The 27,062-nt window shown below is 57.9% G+C and overlaps 1 protein-coding gene across 4 annotated transcripts; it reads left to right on the top strand.

Annotated features, from left to right (window-relative positions):
* Positions 1 to 674: 674 nt before the first annotated feature.
* ANPEP (alanyl aminopeptidase, membrane) lies at positions 675 to 25,598 on the top strand. Of its 4 annotated transcripts, none has more exons than XM_077124186.1 (21): positions 675 to 780; positions 7,270 to 8,053; positions 8,515 to 8,657; positions 8,760 to 8,899; positions 9,244 to 9,370; positions 9,455 to 9,609; positions 9,711 to 9,824; positions 9,950 to 10,093; positions 10,325 to 10,390; positions 10,525 to 10,590; positions 11,972 to 12,147; positions 12,316 to 12,395; positions 13,601 to 13,734; positions 13,825 to 13,880; positions 14,531 to 14,678; positions 20,296 to 20,387; positions 20,810 to 20,920; positions 21,045 to 21,212; positions 22,040 to 22,180; positions 22,467 to 22,548; positions 25,164 to 25,598. In XM_077124186.1, the coding sequence occupies exons 2-21, from the start codon at positions 7,467 to 7,469 to the stop codon at positions 25,317 to 25,319; spliced, it is 2,886 nt and encodes a 961-aa protein (XP_076980301.1). In that variant the 5' UTR covers positions 675 to 780; positions 7,270 to 7,466; the 3' UTR covers positions 25,320 to 25,598. The 4 variants fall into 4 exon arrangements, with proteins under 4 accessions (XP_076980301.1, XP_076980302.1, XP_076980304.1 ...); XM_077124187.1 differs by having other exon boundaries at positions 700 to 780; positions 7,267 to 8,053; XM_077124189.1 differs by lacking the exon at positions 675 to 780 and adding an exon at positions 4,348 to 4,364.
* Positions 25,599 to 27,062: the final 1,464 nt, after the last annotated feature.

The following is a 27,062-nucleotide window of genomic DNA, read 5'->3' as shown; positions in this document are numbered from 1 at the left end:
GCAAGGTGAGAAAGGCTTGGCCGGCCCTGCTGGCTTTGAAGGTGGAGGGGGGCTAGGAGCTAGGGAAGGAGCGTCCATCAAGCTCCCTTGCTCACACCTGGAGTTTAACCCAGTGAGGCGCCCCTCAGACTTCAGACCTACACATTTGTGTTGTTTCAGCAGCAATAGGAAACTCGTACAAACATCATCATCTGGTACTGCCCAGTAAAAGGGATATGCCCAGAGAGAGGCAGTGCTCTGCCCAAGGCCACACAGCCTTTGGAGGCGGACCGGGATGGGAAGCCCGAGCCCCTGGCTCTGGCCCGTTTCTGCTCGGGCCTGCTGGTTCCCAGCGTCTTAGCGCTGAGCCTGGAGAGCAGGAGAGCTGATCCCCGCGTGGGGCGAGTGGGTCCTCCCAACACCCCCTTGCAGGGGCTGCGCGGATTCCTCTCCCCACGAGGAGGCTCCGGGCCGCGCCCCCAGGGGCGGATGCAGTGCAGATGGGGAGGGGAGACGCGGACGGCCCTGGGGCTGCGGACCCGCGGGGGTGGCGGGGCGGGCGGGCTCCGTCGGGGGGTAGGGCGGGAGGCCCGGGGCGCACGGGCGACACCAGGCGGCCCGCGAGGGGTTAAAGCGGGAGGAGCGGTGGTGGGGTCAGGTTACTTCCCCTGAAAACCGCCGGGGAAGGAGGGGCCGGGGCCTGGCGGGGCCTGGCGGGGACCCGCCCGGCTGTCGCCCCGCGCTCGGTGTCCGCGAAGGACGACCCGAGACTGTCCCCGCCGCGCGCCCGGACGGCCCCAGGCAAGTGCAGCGAAGCGGCCAGCGGGACGGGGGACCGCGGGCGCGGGGGATCGGGGTGGGCGGGGGGCTGCGGGCGCCGGGGGACGGGGGGGGGGGGACCGGGCTGGAGGCTGCGGGTACCGGGGGGTGGGGGTGTGGCCAGGGGGCGGGGGGTGGCCGGGCTGGAGGCTGCGGGCACCGGAGGGCGGGGGGCTGCTGGCCTCTGGGGGTGCGTGCGGGAGGGAGGAGGGACCTCGACGCTCATCGCGTGGGGACAGCCCGCCGCCCGCGGCCGAGGCCCATCTTTCCAGCTGGGTAAACTGAGATCCAGGGCGGGCGTCGACTCTTTCTGTGGTTTTGCCCGCACCCATCAGCGGGCGCCGCAGCCCGTGGGGTGGGGGTGCCCATGGGGGGCCTCGGGGGGGCTGAGCCGGGACGTGGGGACCGAGGGTCGCACGGTGCACGCCAGGCGGAACCTCAGCCCTGTGAAATCCCTGCCCCCCTGGGGGTCTCTACTCAGACCCATCCGCCAGGAGGTGGCTGGGGCTTCACCCAGCAGCGCGCGGAAGGGAAAGGGAACCCCTAGCTTTACGCTCTCGGTTTGCAATCCTGGTCTCCCTCGCTCCTCACCAGCCCCTGGGTGTCGGCACTCTGGCACACCGGCACCCCACGCGGTGCTCAGGACATGGGGACCCTGGTGGCCCAGGCAGGGGCAGTGGCGCCTTCTCTGCTGCTCAGCCGGGGGCAGCCTCCGCAGACCGAGGAGCCCACTGCACCCACGCCTGTTCTAGGAAGGAGCCTCCCAAGCAAGCGTGGGGGGTGGGCAGGGCCAAGGGGCACCCCTGGGCTGTTGTGACTTGAATCCCCAGCTCCTGCCTCAGCCGGTAGCACCGCAGCCGGGCGGGGTGGCTTAGTTCTGGGTGCCTAGATGCCCTGGGCCACTCTGGGCCTCAGTTTACTCAACTGTGAAAGGGGGCTTGGGCCCTTGCTGCTCAGGTGACGTGATTTGGGGGAGGGGGAGGTAGGGTGGGAGGGGGCTGCTGGGGGCCAGGTGCCTGTGGGCACAGTCCGGCAGGAAGACTGGCCCCAGTCTCAAGGGGAGGGGTAGCTGGGGAGGGCTGGCGATGCCCCTTCTCTCCCAGCAGGTGAGCATCTAGGGCTTATGTCCGCCCCTGTCCAGCCCTAGGCCACCTCCCATGGACACTGGGGTCTCAGACTAGACTCAGAGTAGGAGGGGGCCCGTGGGAGCTGGCATTCCCTGTGGGGGAAAATGGGCCGTGCCACTGGAGGCAGCTCAGCTCTCCTCCCGCCCGCTCCCCTACCGGTGGGGCCTTCTGGGGATGGGATGCCAGCTCCTTACCACCCCACAGCCCTGAAGCCAAGACCCCGAGCCCCTGTTCTTCAAAAGCTTTATTACCAAGCATTCTAAAGAGATAAATGGGGGAGGGTGGTGCCCAATGGGGGGTCCCCACATGGGAAGGGATGGAGAAATGGGGCCCAGCTTCTGGCGGTTGTGGTGCTGGTGGAAGATCCAGGACCCCTACCGGGGGTGGCTGGAGAATCCCTGGGGGACATTGGGCCAGGGCGCCCTTGGGAGTGGGGGCTCTCCACACTGGGCAGCAGCCACCCCACCCCCAGCCTAGTCGACCCCAGGGGTCTCCGCAGGGGCCTTGAAGTGGCTCTGGCTGCATCCTTGGAGGCAGGGCCAATGTCTGGGGGCAGCCCCCAGTGCCCCCCTGCTTCCTGAAGTCCCACCTTCCAGGGACTACCCCCGGTCGGGGGGCAGGGAGCTCATGGCCCATAGGAAGAACCCCAAAGCTGAGGTTCCGTCAGGCTCCCATCTCTCAGCCTCTCCCCAGAGCAGCAGTTCTAGCTCCACACCTCTTAGTGGGCCTACAAAATTCTTAAGGGACATACAGTGCCCCTAAAAGATCACCAGCCCTTTCTTACCACCCAGATCTGTTTTCAGTGACTTCCCATTGTGCACTGTTATGTAAAAGGCATAAGTCTCTCTCTGTGGTCTCTAACTCTCGTGGGCACTATCACAGGGAGAGAATGGGGAAGCGGGGCATTTTTAGGTGGCACAGATGTTTAAACCTCTAAACTTGCCCTGAACTAGCGGCGTGATCTAGCGCAAGTCACTCAACCACTCTGTACCTGGATTTCCTCTGCAGAATGGGGGTGGTTATCCTGGGGAGGCACATAGTAGGTGCACAGTCACACTGATGGGAGCCGCCCAGGCGGGATCTGCAGCCCAGCATGACCCCTTATGGCTCACGCACTCCCCCCCACCCCACGAGGGCCACTCTGACCCTCGCTCCTCCCGAGTGCCCTGCACTGGGTGGCAGAGGAGAGGCAGAGGGGAGCTGTTAGGTTCCCACAGGACAGTCACTGTCCAAGGCTCCCAGAGGAAGCACCCTGGGGCTTGGCCCCGGCCCAGCCTGATGCAGCTGTGGGTGGAGGCTGGGTGGGGTGGCTTTCAAGTCCTCAGAGGCTGGGAAAAGGCCAGGGGCCTGGGCCCAGGGTGTGCCCCGTGCAAGGACCACAGTCTTTTCCTTTTGCCCCCCAATCACTGCTCCTTCAGAAGCAGACGGGCGGGCTTCAGGGACTCCCTAAGCCCCCAGCTTGTTGTGGGGAACTGAGATGGGGTGGGGTGGGAGGGCGGCTTAGCCAAGATCCCCTAATGGCCCGTGCCCCCGCCTCTCCCCCCCAGCCCTCTCAGGCTCCTGGCGTTCACATAACTAAATAGAAGGCAGCGTGTGTCCTATACCTGAACCAGAGCCGCCTTCTCCCACTCAGCGGGTGCCTGCCTGTGTGGTTATGCCTTAAATATTCTCTAGCACGATTGTCGCCAACCTTATTATTATTATTTACCTTTACTTAGAAGAATTTGCTCAATGGCTCAAAACATAGGCAGGGCAGAAATAATATAACCCCATAGAAGGGCTGCTTTGGTTGAGAGGGGCCTGGGGGCCCAGCTCCCCCCCACCCCCGCCGCCGGGAGATCCACAGTCAAGAAGCCCACGTCTGGCTCACTTGCAGAAGGCCCGTCCCCGCAGGGGCCCACAGGTCATGCTACACCCAGGGCCAGACAGCGTGGACCAGCGACGCACAAAGTGGATGCACCTGCACCAAGTAACTTCCGGCCGGCTGCCTAGATGAACAGTTCAAATCAACAGCCATTCAAATATGTATCAGAAAAAAATATAGACTTGAAGCACTGAATCATAATTTCATGGTCATTATTGCTCAGATGGAGACAAAGTAAAAGAGTGAATGATCTGAAGGAAATTTTAAGTCAACACTGTGGAGAAGGACCACGGATGTGGCAAAGCTCCACAAAGGCGGCTTGTGTGCACAGCACGTTCCTTCCTAAGAGCAGAAGAGCAGAGGAACACCTGAGTTATCCTTAGCTGCTGTCCGTCATTTTCTCATTATCGATTCATCTATTCTGCAAGCATTTATTGACCGCCTGCATGTGCTGGCTACTGTGCTTGGGTGCCTGGGACACTACATAACACTGCCCTCCCCCGCCCCTGCCCCCGCCCCGTGGTGCTCACAGCCTGGGGCCGAGCTGGAGGGTTGCAACCGGGCAGCTCTGTGAGGTGAGGCTCGAGGACAAGTGGGCAGCAGGTGAGGGAAGGAGCAGCTTGCATGTGGAGGCTGGAGAAGGTGAGGGTGTGACGTGCCACAAAGAGGCCAGCGAGTGGCCAGAGCACAGAGGGCAAAGGGGTGGCAGGCTTGAGATGGGACCAGAGATTCCTTGGGGGCTGGGTCACACCGGACCTACAGGCCATGGCAAGGATGGCTGCAGGTGCGTCATTCCTCTACCCAATGTTTATTATTAGACACCTGTCCAGTTCTAAGTGTGGGGAGGTGTACAAAGATGACATAAAGCCTTCCTTCAAGATCCCTAGGCCTCATCGCAGGCTTTCAGGCACACAGATGGCCTGCTGGTAAAGCGGTGTGACGGAGGGGAGCAGAGCGGGAAGAGGGGCTCCCCCGAAGGCTGACATCCGGGCTGAGTCTCGAAAGGGTTCATCAGGAGGGAGAGGAAATGGGCATTCCTAGCAGTGGGAACAGTATGTGCAAAGGCTCAGAGCAATGAAAAAGTCCAGAGGGTTTGAGGAAATGCCAGCCACTGGGGCCAAGAGCCAAACAGTGGGCAGTGGGAAAGAGTCCAGAGGGTCAAGTTCACAGATGGTCTTAAAGTCATGCCAGAGTCGAGGTTTCATTCCACAGGCAGTGGGGGGCTGGGGACCAGGTTAGGACAGGAGGCTCCTGCTCACACTGTCAGGAAGTTCCCGTGCTAGTTTGCTGGGAGTTGGATGGCTGAAGGACAGCACTGCCGCCACGGCTGGAGGAGGTGGCCGGGCCTGGGTGGGGCAGGGCCTGCTTCAGTGTTCCTGAAGCTGGGTGCAGTGAGCATGCACCTCGCCGTCCCTCCAGCTGGGGCTGGTGTGGTGCCCCGAGCAGGAACGCCTCATTATGGGGGAGTGGGCTGCCTGCTGTGCCTACTTTGAAGACCAGAGGGAGGTCCGGACCGTTCCAAAAGAGCAAAGTGATTCCAGCAGCTGAGCCTCTGGTCAGTGTCCAAAGCAAACAGGAAGACACCACAGTGGGCCAGGCTGGGCCTCTCTGTTTGGAGAAGGGATTAGGCCAAGATCGGTGGGTCTTTCTGCTGCATTGGTGGGTGGGGGCTGCTGGTCATGTGGGAAGTCCACACTGGCCCCAGACCAGGGCCCCAGGGAGCCTGTCTCTATGCCAAGGTCAGGGCACCCTCGATCTGCAAGGTGGGCACCCAGTGACTTCCCTGGAGGCTCTGGTCTCAGCGTGCCCAATGTGAGGTGGTAATTGCTCAATCTTGTGCTATGCATGAATGACTAATTACTCATGCATTTAATTCACGCATGCATTCACTTAAACCTTTGCATAAACTCAGGGTGTGGCAGGCCCATGCTAGGGCAGGGGGTGGCAGGAGAATGAAGTCTTTGAGGCATCATCGAGCTGATGGAGCAGACAGCCTGTGAGCCCTGAGGTGCGTCTGGGCCTCATAAGATCCTAGCACGCCTGGAACAGTTGAAAGTGGGCCAGAGGACAGTGGAAATTCTCCCTGGGCAGGTGTGGGGGTTGGGACAGAAACTAGACTGACACTAGAAAGACTTCAGTAAGAACATAACTTCTCAATTCAGGCATGTAATTCAGTCAACAAATATTCCCCGAGCACTTACTGTGTGCCAGGCCCTGGGCCGAGTGCCGGGGAGCAGAAGGCCCCAAGGCCCTGTTCTCATGGGGCCTCCAGTCTGGGGAGGACACAGGCACAACACTAGGAATTGCTGCGCAGATAAAATGGAAAAAATGCAGTTGAGAAAGAGATCTGCGGTACTGATAGAGCTAATAGAGGCTTAACCTGGTCAGGGAGGTTGGGGCGCCTTCTCTGAGAAAGATCTAAAGGATGACTAGGGATTAACCAAAGCAAGGGGAGACAGCATGTGCAAAGGCCCTGTGGTAGAGGGAACGTGGTGAGCTGGAGGGGCTGCCCAAATGAAGGCCACACTACTGGAGCCCACAACTGAAGAGAAGCTTGTGGGAATGAGGTCGAGAAGCAGGCAGGCTGCTTATACCCAGATGTGGGTCCCTTTCAACCATCTGGACAGGATTCTACGAGCAAAGGGGAGGTTTTATGCAGCAGTGTCAAATGACTTGTGTGGTAAATGGGTTTGAGGGAGCCAGAGAGGAAGTGGGGAGTTCAGTGTGAGGGTGCTTACAGCGTCCACGTAGGCATGGAGAGGGACCTTGGCCAAAGACACGGTGGGGTAGGGGGACGAGGAGGGATGGGTTGTGGGGGTGAGGGCAGGCAGTGGCGAGGCCTGAGAAGCTGCACTGGTGGACAAAAAGGATGACAGCAAACATCCTTTTCCTGGAAAGGCACAATTTACTGTACTTGATTAATTGATATCTTCATTTCTGCCAATGATAGGAAATGAAAGGCAATGATAGGTTCTTCTACTATGCAGTGTTTAATATGTTTGCTCATTAAACCAGTTCAACAAACTTGGGAGGTAAATACAACATATATTTATGAGTTAAACAAGTTCAGAAAGGTAAAATTACCTGGCCAAGGTCACGGCTGGAAAGAAGTCAAGCTTCCACCAGCCTCCTCATCTTAAAAAAGGAAGGGGGCAGGCAGAACAATTCATTTCACTCTATTCAGCAAGCTGATAATTTTTAAAAAGCATTTGGCAAGAAAGGAAAGTGAGGTGAACCTGGAAGATCTCCCTGCTCTGAAAGTACAAGGAAGGCTAGAAGCTCTGGGCATCCTGCCAGGGGTCCATTTCCAGCCTCTTACTCCTGGAAAGTCCTTCCTCGGCTCTAACCTCGATCCTCTCGCTGCGGTTCCCAGCCTCTCAGCGCGCGGCGGATCCGTGGCCCCTGGCCGTCCCCACCACCCTGGGGCCAGGCTCAGGCCGCCTGCAGCCCGTAACGGGGCTCCGTGTTTGCTCCCAGCAGGCGCCCCGCAGGACTCGGCTTCTCTTGGGAGCCCTGAGCAGAACCTGCCCCTGTCCAGCACCGTGACCTTCGCCCTGGTTAATATTTGCCCGCTGAGCCGGCGCTGGGGCTCCTCCCTCTCGGGGATATAAGCCTGGCCCGAGGCCCTCTGCTCCCCGCCTAGCTCTCGCGGCCCGCAGCCCTCGCCGCCCCTCACCATGGCCAAGGGCTTCTACATTTCCAAGGCGGTGGGTATCCTATGCCTCTTCCTGGGCGTGGCGGCGCTGTGCACCATCATCGCCCTGTCCGTGGTCTACTCCCAGGAGAAGGACAGGAGCGTCCCCACCTCGGCCCCCACAGGCCCTGCCACCACCCCGGCCACCACCTTGGACCAAAGCAAACCGTGGAACAGACCCCGGCTGCCCCAGGCGCTGGTGCCCGACTCCTACAACGTGAGGCTGCGGCCCTACCTCAGCCCCGACGCCCAGGGCCGGTACATCTTTGAGGGCTCCAGCACCGTCCGCTTCACCTGCAAGGAAGCCACCGACCTCATCATCATCCACAGCAAGAAGCTCAACTACATCCCCCAGGACAAGCCTGTGGCCCTGCGGGGCGTGGGGGGCGCCCAGGCCCCCGGCATCAGCAGCACCCAGCTGGTGGAGCCCACAGAGTACCTGGTGGTGCACCTCACAGCCTCCCTGGAGGTGAACAGACAGTACGAGATGGACACCAAGTTTTGGGGGGAGCTGGCCGACGACCTGGCGGGCTTCTACCGCAGCGAGTACATGGAGGGGAACGTTAAAAAGTAAGTCCCAGCCGGGGCGGGTCCTGCCTGCTGGGGCGGGGCCTGGGGCCCAGATCAGGGCTTGGCTTCAAGGCCTTTGAACCCGCTGGCCCGTCCCTGTCCCCACAGCGACCAGTGGTGGCGCAGCCCCCGGGGGAGCCCTCTCCTGCAGGGCACTGGGGAGGCAGGGATGGGGGGTGCAAGTGCACCTCTTTGCCAGGTGGGAGGACAGAAGCTCCGAGACGCAGGGGCAGCCCTGCCGGGACCCTGATTCTGAGCACAGGAGCCCTGGCCACGCGTGGGCAGTGGCCTGGGCCTCGGGCCACGTGGGTAGGCATCCCCCGCGGGTCTGGCGGGGATAAGAAGGGAGCAGCCTCCACGGGGCTGCTGGACCTGCAGGACCCCGAGCCCTTCGCCTGCCCCAACCCTGCGCCGGGCCTGGGGTTCCGTCCGCCCGGCCCCTGGCAGCCCCGTTCTGGCAGGGTGGTGGCTACCACGCAGATGCAGGCGGCCGACGCCCGCAAGTCCTTCCCGTGCTTCGACGAGCCGGCCATGAAGGCCACGTTTAACATCACGCTCATCCACCCCAATAACCTCACAGCTCTGTCCAACATGCTACCCCGAGGTGAGGGCCCGGTCCTGGGGCCACGCAGTCTGCAGGGGAGGGAGGCTGCTGGCTGGGCACGGGAGGCCACGGGCCCACACCTCCTGGCGCTCCGTGCCCCAGGTCCCAGTGTCCCGCTGCCCGAGGACCCTGCCTGGAACGTCACCGAGTTCCAGACCACGCCCACGATGTCCACATACCTGCTGGCCTACATCGTGAGCGAGTTCACGGCCGTGGAGAAGAAGGCACCCAACGACGTCCTGGTGCGGAGGGGGCACCTCACACTACCCCCTCCCCCACGTGGGCTCCGGCCTAGGGGGGCACCCCTGCAGCCCCCCCCATGGTGGCCCTGAGGGGGTGGGCCAGGGTTTGGATCCCAGCTCTGGGTGCTCTTGGGCAAGTGTCTTAAGTTCCCTGCTTCTCAGTCTCCGCATTTGAAAACTGGGGAGTCCCTGAGCCCCAGAAAGGGGGCAGCGTCGACGACTGCTAGTCCCAGAGGCCCCCAGGACTCCCCGCCCCTCCAAGCCCCTCCTCTGCTGCTGGAGCCTAGCTGCCCCCCAGGACCGGGCCCCAGCCCAGAACCCAAGAGGCTCTCCATGCCCCTCAGATCCGGATCTGGGCGCGGCCCAGCGCCACCCAGGCGGGCCACAGCGAGTACGCCCTGAACGTCACGGGCCCCATCCTCAGCTTCTTCGCCGACCACTATAACACACCCTACCCGCTCCCCAAATCCGGTGAGTGAGGGGCCCGGCGGTGGGGAACGGCCCGTGGCGCCACCCCCCCCGGGACCCCCCAGCGACCGCCTCTGTGGCCCGCAGACCAGATCGCGCTGCCCGACTTCAACGCGGGCGCCATGGAGAACTGGGGGCTGGTGACGTACCGTGAGAACTCGCTGCTCTTCGACCCGCTGTCCTCCTCCAGCAGCAACAAGGAGCGCGTGGCCACCGTGATCGCCCACGAGCTGGCCCACCAGGTCGGCCGCCCCGGCAGCCGCGGGGGTGGGGGAGGGCGGAGGGCGGGGGGCGGCCCGCAGCGGCTGAGGAGGGCCCCGCTGACCCCCGGCCCGCCCCGCAGTGGTTTGGGAACCTGGTCACCTTGGCCTGGTGGAACGACCTGTGGCTGAACGAGGGCTTCGCCTCCTACGTGGAGTACCTGGGTGCTGACCACGCAGAGCCCAGCTGGAAACTGGTGGGCCAGCTGCCCGGCGACCCCGGGCTGTCCGGGTGGGGGTGGGGGGGTGCAGGGCGCTGGGTGGCGGAGCAGCGGGGTAACCCTGCCGGGAGGGTCAGCCGCCAGCCGCTGGGGCCTTGCAGATGGACCTCATGGTGCTGAACGACGTGTACCGTGTGATGGCCGTGGACGCGCTGGCCTCCTCTCACCCCCTGTCCACCCCCGCCGAGGAGGTCAACACCCCCGCCCAGATCAGTGAGCAGTTTGACTCCATCGCCTACAGCAAGGTGCTGTCCCGCCTTCCGCCGCCGCTGGCCCAAGGGGCTGGGGGGGCTGGGGGGGAGGGGCCGACCCTGCCCACTGGGATAGGAGGAGCCGGATCATCCCCACCCTGGGATGGGAGGGGCTGGTCTGCCCCACCCATGGGGGGTGGGAGGAGCTGGGTTGCCCCCACCCTCTGGGATGGGTGGGGCTGGCTCAGCACCACCCCCTGAGGCCCCGCCCCCTACCCTCTGCAGGGAGGGTCTGTCCTCAGGATGCTCTCCAGTTTCCTCACTGAGGACTTGTTCAAGAAGGGCCTGGCGGTGAGCACCCTGGGGCTAGCCTTGGGGCGGGGGATCCCTTCAGCCCCCGTCCCTTGCCCCTCAAGTCCCAGGCTGCCGCATTGGCTGAGCGGCAGGGCCCAGCTTTGCCCTCACCATGGCCTGTCTGCCCGCAGTCCTACCTGAATTCCTTCGCCTATGGAAACACCGTCTACCTGGACCTGTGGAAGCACCTGCAGCAGGTTCGGGCAGAGCCGGCCCCTGCTGTGCTGTGGGGTCCTGAGATGCCGAAAGCCCCTGGGGACACTGCCGTCTGGAGCCTCAGTTGCCCATCTGTACAATGGGCTTGTGAAGGGGGCAATGGGAGCCCAGGTGTCAGGGCGGCTCTCCTGCTGCTCCAGCGGGGCCGAGGAGTCCTTCATAATCTCAGTGGGGAGGAGACGGGCATCACCCTGCCCAAGTCTGGGCCACCTGCCTGGAACTTTGGAGCCAGTCATTCGACCTACTCAGCACTTGTGGTGCCCGGTGCCCGGCTGCCCTCCCGCCCCAGCTCATCTTCGCACATACCCCTCTCCACCCCACCCCCAGCAGATCTCCGACCTTCTGCTCCTGCCCCGCCTTGCATTCCTCAGCAGCCCTGCCCTGTCCCCTGCCTGGAGGCGGCCACCTGCCTCTTGGGCCATCCGCTCCACCCCATCCTGTGCCCTGACCCCCAGAATTTCCACTCTCCTGGAGCTGCCCCACATCCCTCTCTCTGCTATCCTCACCCATCGCCAACCTCCTCAGCCCGAGGGCCTAGTCACCCGACTCCAGGCTCCCAGACACCCCTCTTCTCCCCACACTCCCTGCTAAGGCCAAGTTCAGCTCCTAGGTTCCCAGGCCTTTCAGGGTCGCCATGGGCTCCAGTTCCCTCCTGGCTGGTCTCAGCCCCACCTGACCCTCACCCCAGCTGCGCTGCCCGGGGCGGGGCTGTGAACCCTGCTGCCCGGCCTCCAGGTCCTGTCGCCATCTCCTCCCACTCCGGTGGGCCCTGACCGGCCCTTCTCCCTCCCTCCCTCCCCCAACCCTGCTGCTGCCCCTCCCCCTCCCTCCCTCCCCCAACCCTGCTGCTGCCCCTCCCCCTCCCTCCTCCCACAGCACTCCCCCACCTCAGCAATTCTGGCCTCTTTTTTCAATTATTTTTACGTGTTGTTGCCTTTTCGTTGCTGTAGTTACAAAAGCAGCACATGTACATGGAAACAGAAGAAGCCCCAAGAAGAAAATACCCCCTGTGTCCCTGGGCAGCGCCCCCAGGCCCCACCCGAGTGCTCCCTTCACATGCACCCCTGCCCTGCCTTGGCCTTCTCCCAACTGAGGGGCCCAGGACCCCGGCGCGGCTCCGGCCACACGCCCACAGCGGGGGGGGGGGGGGAGGTGGGGCACAGACCGGGCGCCACGTGGACCGAGCCCTGTGCGGCCAAGGGGAGGCAGGCCTGGCACTGGCACCTGGCACCCCGCTCCCGGCCCAGTGTCCTGCCTGCGGCCACCCTGCGAGGAAGCTCCGGGGGCCCCCGGTGGGGGGACAGACAGCGTGGGGGCAGGGCGGAGGGCCCCTGACGGCCACGTCATCCCCTCCGCCCACAGGCTGTGGACAGCCAGACGTCCGTCGAGCTTCCCGACACCGTGAAAGACATCATGGACCGCTGGACGCTGCAGATGGGCTTCCCCGTGGTGACCGTGGACACCACCCAGGGCACCGTCTCCCAGAAGCACTTCCTCCTCGACCCCGAGTCTCATGTCACCCGCCCCTCCAAGTTCGAGTGAGTACACGGGGCCACCCACCAGGGGTCCTCTGGCAGCCGCTGGCCAGCGTAGCACCCAGGCCAGCTGGGATGCCGGGCCTGGTGGCCTTGCCCAGACTCACCCCCTCTGGCCCCTCGCCGCTGGCCCCTCGCCGCTGGCCCCTCACCGCTGGCCTCTCGTGGCAGCTACTTGTGGATCGTGCCCATCTCGTCCCTCAAGAGTGGCGTGGAGCAGAAGCACTACTGGCTGAGGGGCGTCAGCACAGGTAACTCAGCCCTGCCCTGGGGGGCAGCAGCCCCCCACATTGGGGTTACGGTGGGCCCCAGGGGAGGCCATTTCATGCCACAAGTGGAGCAGACTTCTTGGGGTCCAGTGTCCACTCTGCTGCTGTGACCCTGGGCCAGTTACTCGCCCTCTCTGGTCTGTACTTCCTCGTCTGTAAAACTGGGCTGGGACTAACAGCTGCCCTGTCGGGTTGTGCGAAGACGAAATGAGAGAATCCACATAAATGCTCTAAACCGTGCCAGGCACATGGTAAGCCCTCAAAGAATGAGCAGCCCTTCTCCGTGCCAGGCGCTGCAGACACAAAGGTCATGCGAGTCGGCCTTGACTTGACCAAGGTTACGGGTTAGGGGAAGGGGGACAGATGGTTAGAAACATGCCAGTGCTGACGGCTTTAAGTGAGACATGTATGGTTGGGGATACTGGAGCCTGGGGGTGAGGGACTGGGAAATAGATTCAATCTCAGGGAGAGGTCAGGGAAGGCTTCCTGGAAGAGGTGGGCTGAGTCTTAGAGAAAGAATAGAAGTTAGCTGGGCTGACACAGCAGGAAAAGTATTCCAGGCAGAGGGAATAGCAAGTACAAGGGCCTAGAGGTAGGAGGGGGCATGGGGATTGAGTGCAGCTAGGACAGGGTGTCCATGAGACGCAGAGGGTCCCGCGGGCTGCCTGAGACAGTGGCTTGTCTTTTGGGTGAGGGGGAGCCCCGATTGGTGGGAAATGGGTGGCTATGGGAGGATCCCTCTGGCTGCCAGGAGTCAGAATGGGGGTGGAGGGCAGTGAACAGGGGGGCTTAACCCCCAGGAAAAGATGAGTAGTGCAGGGGCCATGGCTGGATGGGGGGAGAAGAGAGAAGGGGGAGTGGCCCCAGGCCCCAGCTTGGCCGACTGGGTGTGTGCCAGACAGCGAGAAGGAGGAGGCAGCCGGGAGTTGAGTCTGAGTTTGTCGATGGAGGCGCTGAGGGGAGGGCAGGGCAGGCCCTGAGTCAGGAGCTGGGGTGCTGAGACCCCCAGCCACCCAGGGGCAGCCCAGTTCTCTGCCTCTTCCCCTCGCTTCCCACGGCATCGCCTCAGCTTGAGGGCGAGCAGGCGCCAGCTGGGCTGGGACGCGCCTCTCCGGGCCTGGGGAGGGGAGCCTGGGGTCAGCCCGCAGCCCTCGAGCAGCCCCCGCCCCGCCCCGACCCCCCCGCAGCCCAGGACCCGCTGTTCAGGATGGAAGGCAGCGAGTGGGTCCTGCTGAACATCAACGTGACGGGCTACTACGTGGTGAACTACGACAACGGGAACTGGGAGAAGATTCAGAACCAGCTGGAGAAGAACCTGTTGGTGGGTGTCTGTCCCTGCGCCCCAGGCCTGCCCTGGGATGGGCGCCTCGCAGGGCCGGCGCCACCCCACACGCTCCGCTCCGCCTTCTAGGTCATTCCCGTCATCAACAGGGCGCAGGTCATCAACGACGCCTTCAACCTGGCCAGGTGGGCGCCCTCTCCCCGGCTCCCTCCTTGCCATAGGGGTGGTGGTGGGGTGCGCTGGGCTCCTCCGGCCTCCCGGGTCCTCGTGCCCCTGGAGAGCAAGAGTCTAATTATCCACGTGTCACCGATGAGGAAACAGAGGTTCAGAGTGTGCGTTCTGGCCTGAGGTTCCAGGCCGTTCTGGATGCTGGGAGAACCTGGGAAGGACAGGACAGGAGAGGTGCAGCGTGGATGAACAAATATTTATTGAGCGCCTGCTATGTTCCTGGCGCGGCGTGTGTCAGGCAGCCTGAGGGGGAGGAGAGAGGAAGGTCCAGAGAGAGGGCTGAGCACGTCCGACGAGAGGAAGAAAGAATAAAGAGCACAGGCTTTTTGTCTTTCTGAGTCTCAACTCTGCCTCTTCTGGGCTCTGTGACCTTGGACATGTCTCTTCACCTCTCTTAGCCTTGGTTTCCTGATCAGTGAAATGGGACCCCCACCCCGGCATCCGTGTCTACCTGGCCCTTGCCGCAGGCTGGGGCTGGGCCAGCTGGGGCTCGGGGACTCGGGGCCCAGAGTGGGGCAGGGGCTCCAGGGTTGAGAAGCCTTGAGGGCCTGAGCTGGGGCGGCCGGGCTGGGTGGGAGCTGACTTGGGCTCCTCTGCCTGTCCCCAGTGCCCAAATAGTCCCTGTCACCCGGGCACTCAACAACACGCTGTTCCTGATCCACGAGAAAGAGTACATTCCCTGGCAGGCTGCTCTGAACAGCCTGAGCTACTTCCGACTCATGTTCGATCGCTCCGAGGTCTACGGCCCCATGAAGGTAGGGAGGGGCCGGGCCGGGGGCAGGGGTGGGACGTCCGCGCCTGGGGCTGCCCCGTTAGGGAGTGCCGGGGAGCACTCCCTGGGGTGCCAGGATTCTCCGAGTTGAGGCAGCGGCTCTCCTGGGAGCGCATCCAGACCTGTGGAAGTGAGGGGAGAGCAGGAGGGCTGTGGGGGCAGGGAGGGGCGGGCGCCAGCGCGGGGCCTGCCAGCCAGGTTAGCCGATTGAGCAATGGGGAGTTGCCACTTTCAGGGGCTGCTGTGCTGGGGGCACCGGCCTGGTCTCCAAGCCTCTCTGGTCCCCGTGAACCCCTCCTTGAGAGCAGCAGCCCCTGCTCAGCCCGCCGGCCCCCCGGGCTGTGAGGGAGCTGCTCTCCACAGGCCTCGAAGTATTTTTTTTTAATTAATTAATTTATTTATTAAACAACACACAAACACAAACATTCTCACCATATGATCATTCCATTCTTGATATATAATCAATAACTCACACTATCATCACATAGTTGTATAGTCATCATCATGATCATTTCTTAGAACCTTTGCATCAGTTCAGAAAAAGAAATAAAAAAACAAAAAAAAGTGTATACATACCATACCCCTTAGCCCTCCCTCATTGATCACTAGCATTTTAATCCACTAAATTTATTTTCACATTTGTTCCCCCTGCTATTTATTTATTTTTAATCCTCACCTGTCGATAGGCCTTGAAGTACTTTAATGGGGAATAAGCATTCGTGGAATCCCCCGTGGGTGCCTGGGGGGAGGCGTGGGGGAGACTCGGGCCGGGAGCGGCCAGGAGAGGGAAGGTGAGCCACCCTCACGCTGCCTCCTCGGGGGGTCCTGGGGAGGGGCGCCTCTGGGGCTGAGCTTCCCACGTGGGTGTCCAGAGGGCGCTGCAGGTTTGCTGGGGCTGAAGCCTTAGCCCGAGGCGTTCACTGAAGCAGTTTGTGAGGGAGAAACAGCCACAGCAGACGGGTTGCCCGGCGGTTGGGGATGGGCTAAATAAACCGTAGAACACCCATTTGATGGACCCTTATTAAGCGATTACGTCATACTTAAAGAACTTTTTTCCTATTGTTATTTTTTACAGTCTCTGTTAACTTCTTGTCATGGTGAATGAGGTATTATTGTAAATGAGGTCTCTAAAAAAATATTTTTATTGGGGAATAGCCACACACATACAGTCCATCCATCTTATACAATCAGTGGCTCACAGTATCATCATATAGTTATGTGTTCTTTGCCATGATCATTTTTAGAACACTAAATGAGGTTTTCATGTTTTATAAACTGCCCTCCCTCCAACCCCATCCTCCTGATGTTAAATCACAATATTTGGTTAAATCAGTATTCGGCATTTACTTTTTTTGTGATTATTTAACTGTTATTGCCTGCGGAGCCATTAGAGTACTCTGTGTGCAGATGCGTCGACCCTGCATCAGTTTTGTTTCTTCCTGGAGACCCAGCTCCGGGGCCCCTGTCTGCCTGCTGCCATCTGGAAGATGCCCCTTCGCCTCCCTCCTGTGTTGCGTCTCCTGTTTCCTGGATGCAAGGCATCCTTCCTTGATTTTGCTCTCTCATAGGGAAGCACATCTTTCAGAAATGTTTGAGAAAGGGTAGCTATTAGTTTCCTAGGGCTTGGCTGCCACAGCAAAAGAACACAAACTGAGCAGCTTAAGGCAGCAGAAACTTAATGTCTCACAGTTCTGGAGGCTGGACGTACAAAGTTGAGGTGTGGGTGGGGCCCTGCTCCAGCGGAGGGTCCTTCCCGGCCTCTCCAGCTGCTGATGGCCCCAGATGTTCTTTGGCTGCTGGCCGCATCCCTCCAGTCTCTGCCTCTGTGTTTACATGGCCGCCTTTCCCTCTTCGTATAAGGCCACCAGTCATTTCAACACGTCCCATCTGCAAAGACCCTGTTTCCCAATAAGCCCACGTTGCTAGGAACACAGCGTTAGGACTTCACCGTATCCTTTTGGTAGACACAGTTCAGTGCACACAGGGCGCCTGAGGGCTGGGCTTCCTGAGGCTTTGCACGTCTGAAATGTCTTCACTCCACCTTCACGTTCGATTGAAGTTCGCCTGGGCTTAGAAGATTCTGGGTTGGAATTGACTTTCAGAATCTTTTCACTGACTTCAGGCTCTCAAGTTGCTGTTGAGAAGCCCAGAGACATTCTCACTTCCAGTTCTTTGAATGACCCGTTCTCCCACCTTCTGGAAGCTTTTGGACTCTTCTCTGATTCCTGGTAGGCCCTGGTGTATACCTTTTGTCACCTTTGTGTCCTTTCCATCTGAACATTCATGTGCTTCAGTGTTAGGACATTTTTTTGCATTGTTTCCTTTAGAATTTTCCTCCCCTACTCTTTCAGACTTTCATTCTGGGACCCCAGTTAATCCAACTTTCTACTCCTGCATCTATCCTCCAGTTTTCTCGTCTCTTCTCTCCTACTTCCCATCTGGTTGACTTTTTGTTCTGCTTTCTGGGAGATTCCCTCAGCTTTGCATTCCACCTCTTCTCTAGAGATGTTTCATCTCTTCTGTCATACTTTTAAATTTCCAAGTGGTCACACTGATTCCAGGGTCTTATGCAATAGCTCCTCTTAATTCTCTGAAGATGTTTATTATGGGTTTATGTGAAGTTTTCTTTTTCTTCTGTTGAGTGGTCTCCTCTGAGTTTACGTTTGTTTTCATCTCTTACATGTTGGAAGCTGCCGCTTCTGACTTGAGAGAGAGACACGGTAAAAATGATGGCAAGTTCTTATGAGGAGGGTGGGGTTTGTCCACTGGGAGGTCGCTGTGGGGTGACTGAGTGGCTAAGTAGCTCTTCATTAAGGCCCCCCCAAATCAGTATCCATCGGTGTTCTTCCTTGCCCATTCAGTTTCTCCAGAGAATGTGTCTCTCTGGCTAGTGAGCTGGGGGTTCCACCATGCTTTTTTTTTTTTAATCCTATATTCTGATTTACCCAGTCCTAGCCAGCTCAACATAGTTCATATCTCTAGTCAAAGTCGGATCACTTTTTCAACTTTGTAAACTGTTGCTGTATGGGGTAATGCTGACTTTCATAGCTCCAGTGCTCTAACTCAGAGTCTCAAGTGTCACATAAATACCCAAAGTTTCAAGAAACAACTAAGTTATATTGAAATAGCTCAGTATCTCAAAATTTAGAAATAACAAGTTACAACTCCTGAATAGATGTGACTGCTGCAAGAGCTCATGATCTAGGACCCTTTACAGTAGCCCCAACCTCATAACTCATGCTCTCAACTTCAGTTCTCTAAGTCTGTCTATTACAGTCAGTCCAGATGAGTGGGGCATGATCATATGTTTTTGTTCTTGACATTTCTTCCAACATACTGTCCTTAGTATTCATTCATCTAGGTGCATGCCTCACAACTTCATTGTTTCTTGCAGCTGCTCAGTATTCCATTGTATGTATGCACCACAGCTCCCCCTTCCATCCTACAGTCACTACACCCTAAGGCCACTTCCATCCATTGAAAAAATGGGAACACAGCTGCCGTATGTCGTGCTACCATAATATTGTGCTATCCATTTCTGATTTTTTGCAATCAGTCTTGTTGCACATTCTGTATTCCTTCAGCACCAAATGCCCAATCTCTACTCTCTTTCTATCTTCTGATAACCCATGTTCTTAACTTTAACTCTCAAAGTTCACTTATTAATGTTAGCTCATATTAGTGAGACCATACAGTTTTTATAGTTTTGTTTCTGGTTAATTTCACTCAGCATAGTTTCCTGAAGTTTCTTCCATATTGTTACATGCTTCAGGACTTTATTCTGTCTTACAGCTGTGTAATATTCCATAGTTTGTATATACTAAAGCTTGTTTAGCACTCATTTGTTCATGGACACTTGGGCTCTTCCATCTCTTGACAATCAGCTAATGCTGCTATGAACATCAGTGTGTAAATGCCCATTTGTATGCATTTTGGAAGCTTTCCCCTCTGACCCTCTTTGCCGCCTGGCAGCCCTCTCTTGCCCTCACCATATCTGGTGACCCCAAATCCTGAGTCTGTCTGGTCCGGTTTCTCCCGTGGGGAAAGGAAGGAGGCTGCCTCCTCAAAGGGGTGGGATTGCAGACTTGGGATTTAACTACTCCTTCTACTGTCTTCAGTTCTGTCCTTGTTTGCAGCCCCTGCCTCACCCCTGACCCTCCCCCAGACCCGCCCCTCCGGTTTCCGAGCTGGTCAGCTCCCCCTCGGCAGGAGCTTTTCCCACTTTCCTGTGCTAAGGTCTCTCGTGTGCCCTGATGCTTCCTTCCCTGTACTCTGCTTGGGGGGGGGGGGGGGTATTCCTTTTCCATTCAGGTAGGGCTTCAGGTGGGCACAGAGGCCAGCCCACCCTGTTGACCAGAAATCTACAGGTGGTTTTCATAGCGAGGGGCGGGGCTTATATCACAATGTCAAGTACAGAGAACTGCGGGCAGAATTGTAGACGCGCCAAGCAGAAAAGAAAGGAGCGTGGAAAAAAGGAGTAGACTCATGCATTTCTAGAGCATAGTTTTGGTCAGCTACTGGCCGTTTCTTTACAGTTGTTTTGTTTTGTGTTGTTTACATTTTTTATTGTGAAATATAACATATATACAAAAAAGCCAGCCCCTGCACCAACAAATTTCAAAGTACATTTTAACAAGTAGTTGTAGAACAGATTTCAAGGTTTGGTATGGGTTACAGTTTCACAATTTCAGGTTTTTCCTTTTAGCTGCTCTAAGACACTGGAGACTAAAAACAAAATCAATATGATGATTCAGCACTCATGCTCATTTGTCAGATCCTGTCTTCTCTGGCACACCTCCTCCCTCTCCTTTGATCCTTCTCCCAATCGTGAGGGACATTTGGCAATGACTGTTCTAACTTCTTCATGTTGAGAAGGGCTGTTGACATTATGGGGTAGGGGGATGGAACTGGTTGATGCTGTTCTAGAAACTGGTACCTCTGGGTTTCAGGGCTTATCTGGCCTAAGAACCATCTGGAGATTTTAGGTTTCTGAAAAATAGATTTAGCCAGTGAAATTTGTATAGCAGCTCAGATGGAGCCCTGGGTATTGTTTAGGGTTTACGGGAATACTGCTGTGTGGGGCTTGGCATACCATGGCAACTAGCAATACCCAGCCGAAGCTTGCATAAGAATGACCTCCAGGATAGCCTCTCGACTGTTTGATCTCTCTCAGCCGCAAATGCCTCATTTTGTTATTTTTCCCCCTTTTGGTCAGGTAGGCATCGTCCTTCCTACAGTGCCAGGGCCAGGCTCATCTCTGGATGTCTCTTTTACTTTCTGCATATGCATGTCTGTGTTCTCCAACTTTCCTCTAATAGCCATGGAATACTTCTGATGGGTGGGACAAGAACCCAACCCCAAGAAATGGTGACACTTAGACCTAGAACGTTTGACCGACTGAGACTTTGAGGGGAAAGAACCTCAGGTCGGCACGTGGAACCCCCGCTCGCGCAGCCCCTCTGTTCGGGCCTTGTGTGACTCCCTGACCGCTGTCCTCGCCAGCGCCTGCCCACCCACGTCGGAGGCTCCGTGGACTCCAAGATCAGGCACCGGTCCCTTCCACCCTCCATCTGCAGCTGTGCACGTTTTCTTTTCCGCAGAACTATCTGAAGAAGCAGGTCACACCTCTGTTCCATCACTTCCAAAATCTCACCCAAAACTGGACTGTCCACCCAGAAAACCTGATGGAGCAGTGAGTGGGACCCTCCCTTGGTCTGGGGGTTTGCAGGTGGCCCGCCACTCCAATGTACTCCTTTGGAGCTTCCGACACCTGGCTGGGGCAGGGGCCAAAGGGCAGAGACACTCCACCCATGGGGGCTGGGGCCCTGCTCAGAGGCTTTCTGCAGCCTGAGGGTCCATCTGAGCTGTTTAACGAAGGACAGCACTGAAACTCCAGGGTCACCTTGCTGCCATGTAGGTGCTGGGACTGGACCCTGTGTGGGCCTCTCTGGGTCCCAGGTGGCCTTGGGGAGAATCTCACAGAGGGCTGGGTGGGCCGCAGCCTCGCACAGAACCCTGTCGCAGCCTTCCCGCCTAGAGGTCTGCGCAAGGGGGTGGGTGATTTCTGCCAGAGCCTACGCCAGGCATGTCGACCCCGTGTTCCCCCTGGGGCAGGTACAACGAGATCAACGCCATCAGCACTGCCTGCTCCAATGGGTTTGCTGAGTGTGAAAAGCTGGTCTCCAACATGTTCGCTGAGTGGATGGCAAATCCCAACGCCAACCCGTGGGTGCTGCCCCTGCCCCTCCTTCTCCATTTGCCTGACCCTCACACTGATTGCAGGGGGGGCGCGCATAAACCCACCCCTCCCGGCTGCAGCTCCGCCCCTGACTGCTCCGCCCCACGCCAGGATCAACCCCAACCTGCGGTCCACGGTCTACTGCAACGCCATCGCCCTGGGCGGGGAGAAGGAGTGGGACTTCGCCTGGGACCAGTTTCGAAAGGCCACGCTGGTCAACGAGGCCGACAAGCTCCGCGCAGCCCTGGCCTGCAGCACCCAGGTGTGGATCCTCAACAGGTGAGGCCCCGGGGTGGGGCCCGGCCCCCCCACCAGGAGACCAGGGTCCGGACGGGAGGGAGAGGAGCCCAGCTGCTCACGTCTGGTCGCATCACCTGCGTGGACCTGCGCGGCGCGGGCACTTTGGCCACTTCACAGGTGAGGTCCCGGGCGCTCAGAGGAGCACAGCAGCCTGCCCCGGTTCCAGAAGCTTAGTGAGTGGTAAAGCCAAGCGCCAAAGCCAGGTCTGCCGACACGGTCTGTGTTCTCATTGCTGTGGTCCACTTCACTTTTTGTTGTTGTTAATGTTTTATTGATAAATCTTAGCATGCAAACATTCCATACATGGAGCACAATCAGAGGCTCACAATACCATCACATAGTTGTGTATTCATCACCAGGATCATTTTTTAGCACTTTTTCTACTTAACCTTTGCCTGACAGCTCCTTGGTTTCCCTCTCTGGCGTGGCTGGACCCGAGTTCTACTGGATGTCCAGTTGGGCACCCCATCCCCTGGGGCCAGCCCCCTAGGTCCCACTTTGTGCCTCTTTTGCTGTCCCCTGCCCTCAGTGAGGAACAGCTGCCCTCAGAGTCTCGAGGCAGCAGCCGCTGTAGCTGGTGCCAGCGGGGACCCTAGTACTCGCGTGTCCGGTCACCGCTCAGTCACTGTTGGTCACGTGGCCGTGTCAGCCGTGGCACCTGACACGACCAGGGACCTCGCTGAGGGGCGCGGGCTCTTGCCCCCTGCGAGGAGGTGGGACTAGGGGCTCGGGCGCAGCACACCCGGGAGTGTGGGGGGCGCGGAGGTGCTGTGCGCGGTGGCCCTGACCGCTCCCGGCCCGCGCAGGTACCTGAGCTACACGCTGAACCCCAGCCTCATCCGCAAGCAGGACGCCACCTCCACCATCAGCAGCATCGCCAGCAACGTCATCGGGCAAAACCTGGCCTGGGACTTCGTCCGGAGCAACTGGAAGAAGCTGTTTGAGGAGTGAGTGTGCAGAGAGGGGCTGGGGGGAGCGCCGAGGCGGCCCGGGCGGGGGGCAGGTACGCGGGGCCGGGTACCCTGGGAGAAGGAACGGCGGCCGGCGGCCGGGTGACAGCGCGGGGGGCGGTGTATGTGCGATCGGCCCGACCCCCTGCCTTCGCGCGGCCTTGGCCTGCCAGCCCCCCACACCCGCAAGCAGGAGAGCCCGCCCCAGAGCCTCCCCCCCCCCAGGCCCCGCAGCGGGGTGCACCCGGCCTCCTGACGGCCGTCCCCTCTCCCCGCCCTGCAGCTACGGTGGGGGGTCCTTCTCCTTCTCCAACCTCATCCAGGCGGTGACCCGGAGGTTCTCCACCGAGTTCGAGCTGCAGCAGGTAAGAAGCAGCACCCCCACCCTCGCCCTGGGGTGGGCACGGTGGGGGCTCTCAAGGGGCCGCCATTCAGCCACCGCCGTTCAGAGGCCGTGGGGGCAAGGGGGCTTCAGGAGGCCAGGCCTTCCTAATTTAGAGGAGAAGCTGGGAACCCAGCTTTTTAAAAAGCTGGCAGACCAACTAAAAAGATGTGTCTTGGAGATTGTCATATAGGCAGAAACCTAAGGAGAATGATCTAATGAACTTCCGTGTACCTGTAATCCAATTATCAACATTTTGCTAACATTTTGGGGAGAGTGGATAATTTTAAAGCAAATCACTGACATATAATTTCACCTGTAAATACTTTAGTCAGATCTATGATACAGGTTTTGTTTTAAAAAAAACAACAACACTTAATCACACTGCCATTGTCAAACAAGGAAATTAATAATCCCTTACTTTTATCTTATACCCAGGCCACATTTGGATTTTCTAAGTTTCGTCGTCTTTTTTGCAATTGATATGCTTGAGCCAGCAAGCCAAACAAAAGTTAACTCATTGCATGAAACTGGTCTTTTTTAAAAATCGCAATATAATTCACGTACCAGAAAACTCACCATTTTATAAGTCTACAATTCATTTGATTTTAGCAGGAGGTTGTGTAACCACCACCATTGGGTAATTCCAGATAATTTTCATCACCCCCAGAAAGCAGCCCCTACCGTTTAGCAGTCACACAGTGACTTCCCGGCCCCCACCCCCAGCCCCTGGCAACCCCTTTCTGCCTCCATGGATTTGGCTATTCCCGACATTCCATAAAATGGGGTCACACAGCACATGGCCCTTAGTGTCTGGCTTCTTTCAGTTAGCACAACAGTTCCAAGGGCTGTCAAGGTGGTCACACTTGTATGTCCTTTCTGCGGGTGAATAATATTCCATTGTATCGGAATATTGTGTTTATCCACTCATCACCTTGATGGACCTTTCAGTTGTTTCCACCTTTCGGCTCTGATGAATAATGCTGCTCTGAGCATTTGTGTATGAGTTTCTGCCTGAACATGTGTTTTGGGGTGTATTCCTCCGTGTGGGATTGCTGGGTCATGTGCTTACTATGCTTAACTTTTTGAGGAACCACCAAGATTCCTGTGTGGCTGCTCCATTTTACCTTCCCATGGGCTATGTAGGAAGATGTCACCATCACTTAATTTCTGTTTTAATTATTATCATTATTGCCATGATTATTGGTTGTGAAGTCGCATTTCATTATGGTTTCCATTTGCATTTCCCTAATGGCTGATGATGTTGAGCATCTTTTCATGTGCTTATTGGCTAGTTGTATGTCTTCTTTGGAGAAAGATCTATCCAAATCCTTTGCCCATTTTAAATTAGATTATTTGCCCTTGTTAAGACTTCTTTATATAATCTAACACCAGACTCTTACCCTTATCAGTATACTATTTGCAAATATTTTCCCTCATTATATGGGTTGTCTTTTCACTTTCTTGCAGTGTCCTTTGACAGAGAAGTTTAAAATTTTGATGGAACAGTTTTTTTTATAGACTTCTTAGAATTTTCTATATAAAAGAGCATGTCATTTACAAATGGAGATCATTCTCCCATTCTAGATGTCTTTTATTTCATTTTCTTGTCTAATTGCTCTGGCTAGAACCTCTAATACTAACACATCTTTTACTTTTTGTGGTTTTTTTTTTTTTGCATGGGCAGGCACCGGGAATTGAGCCCAGTTCTCCAGCATAGCAGGCAAGAACTCTGCCACTGTGCTACCATTGTCCACCCTAATACTAATACATCTTTTAATCTGTAATAGCCTCCCTCTTTTTTCTTTTTAATGCTTTACTTATTGAAGCAACTGGGTCACTCCCAATGTAAAATGTCCCACGTTTTATATTTCACTAGTTGCTTCCTCTTGGAGTCTGTGATTTGTCCCTCTGTCCCTCTTGATTGAGTTCAGATTGTAATTCAATTAAAAATTGATGATCACAGGAATTCCCCCACTAGATATACACCCAAAGTAATTGAAAATAGGGACTCAAATAGATACTTGCAAACCAGTGTTCTCGGCAGCATTGTTCTCAAAAGCCAAGAAGTGAAAGCAACTCAAGTGTCCACCCACAGATGAGTGATGCATCTATGCAATGGCTTTTTATTCAGTCATACAAAGGAATGAAGTGCCAACACAGGCTACAGCATGGATGCACCTTAAAGACAATCTCCCGAGTGAAATAAGCCAGATATAAAGTGACAAATGTGTGCTTTCACTTATATGAACGATCTAGAATAAACAAATTCATAGAAACAGAAAGACGAGTAGAAGTTACCAGGGCTAGGGGGAGAGGGGAATAAAGAGTTATTGCTTGATGGACACAGAGTTTGTTTGGAGTGATGGAAAGGTTTTCATGATGAATATGGGGATGGTGGCTCAATGGTATTGATGTAATTTATGACACCAAATTGTACAGTTGGTATAGCCTAGCGGAGCTGGCATTTTGCAGCCTCTGCGGCAGGTAAAGGCTCTGCTCAGGGCAGGAGAGAGGGCTTTCCTGGGGAGCGGGCTGCAGGGCCGGTCTTGGTGGCCCTGTGGGGAGCCGGGCTGGAGCTGGGTCTTCTCTGCACAGCTGGAGCAGTTCAAGAAGGACAACATTGGCGACGGGCAGGGCTTCGGCTCAGGCACCAGGGCCCTGGAGCAGGCGCTGGAGAAGACGAAAGCCAACATCAAATGGGTGGCTAAGAACAAGGAGGAGGTGCTCAGGTGGTTCACGGAAAACAGCTAATCGCCCCGGTCCCCCCCACAAGGACACACCCTGCGCCTTGTGCCAGCCCGTCCCCCACCCCCCCGGCACCCGACGGCCAGGGCCGTGGGACTGATCTCAGGGAAGCCCGGGCGGGAGGAGCAGGGCCCGCTGGACGGCCTTGGGGGGCGGAGGCCACCTGCGCCCTCTCCCACCCACCCCTTCCCGCGAAGACCTTGGAACCTGTGAACGCAGCAGGGCGCCAGATCTGTATATTTTTTTTTTCTAAGAGAAAATGCAAATAAAGGATTTCTAAATGAGCTTCTTGATTCGTTTTCTAAGCTGAAGCAGGAGTGGGTCTGTACAACAGCTGTGGAGACGGGGCTGGAGGGAACCTGGGGTGGATGGGAGCGCTGTGGGGACCTGGGACCCCAAAGACCCGCGAGAGTAGGTGCCCAGCCTGCTGACCCTTCCTGCAGAACACAGGGGACCTGTCCACCTGCTGTGCTCATCTCAGCATTCCCAACGCAGGCCGGAGTTGCACAGTGCTGGGGTCCTGGGGGCTGGGTAGATGCACCCATGGGGCGCAGGGCATGTACCCCCGAGGGAGCGCTTCTCCAGGAATTGGAGAGATGCCGGGGTTGGCACCCACCCCTACCTGAGACAAGGGGCATGGGGTGCCGGCTGGGCCCCTCTCCCTGCACTATAGCCAGCATACCTGGGACCAGGTATAGGAGGTGGGATGGGGTGGGAGGTGGCCAAAGTGCCAGTGCCGGGAAGACAGCCAGCCCTGGGGGACCACTCACCGCCTTGGCACACCCCCCACCACCTGCCAGGTGTGTGTGGGGGGAGGACGGGGATATCAATTGGTTAAGTGTGACGTGTCCTGCACACCTGAGGAGGCTGTTTTCGAGGGAGCTGCAGGGGGCCTTGTGGGTCACTGCCACGAGCCACCCACACCAGGCCGGTCCCAGACCCCAGCCCAGCCCCAGGACAAGGCTTCCTTGCCACCTGGGGACAGTGACAGCTCCGTGTAGGCTCTGTGAGAGGATTTAAGGAGCATCTCGGGTGACACAGAATGCGAGCTGGACACTCACCCCCGCTGCAAGGTCGCGCTGCCCCCTGCCCTGGCAGCCCCTTCCTCCTGGGAGGAGCCGGAGGCCCCCAGGCAGTGAGTGCCGCCCCACCCCCACTGTCCTCTGCACTTCAAGGGGGCAGGGGCGCAGGTTGGGGGGTGGGAAGCAGCAGTGGTCCCCTCCCCCACCCCAGCCCCTCCAGGCCGGGTCTTCCTGTCCCCAGCGCCCAGGGGCTGCGACCGGCCTGTGGCCCTCCTGCCTGGTGGGCAGGACCCCCTGGAGGTTGCTGCTGGGGAGGGGCTGGCCCTGGCGGTGGGCACTCAGGGCTCCTGGGGGACACCCATGCTGGCCTGCAGCGGGGACAGGGGGTGGGCTGTGTCCTCAGGGTTAGGGTCAGGGTTAGGGTTAGTACCTAACAAGCAGCAGGCAGTTGGCCTGGGTTACCTCCGCCCCCCCCGACCCCCCAGGACCCTGGAGGCTCCGCGGAGCCGCTATTGCTCCTTAGGCCAACCTGGCTCGCCCTCCGCAGGGTCACCGAAAGGCCTGGGCTGGGCGCTGGATGAGTGTGGGGACCCCAGGACGTGAATGTGGGGGGACGGGGGCGTCCCCCACCCCTGCTCTCGGGGGCATTGGCAGCGAGGGGCAGCCACGCGTGACCCGAGAGCAGCCCCTCCCAACCCGGCCTCAGTCCACTCAGCTGTAAAAGGAG

This window comes from Tamandua tetradactyla, chromosome 12, assembly GCF_023851605.1.
Source record: "Tamandua tetradactyla isolate mTamTet1 chromosome 12, mTamTet1.pri, whole genome shotgun sequence".
NCBI lineage: Eukaryota > Metazoa > Chordata > Mammalia > Pilosa > Myrmecophagidae > Tamandua > Tamandua tetradactyla.
Note: the sequence above shows the minus strand (reverse complement) of the source record. Positions and strands in the feature narration are given on the sequence as shown.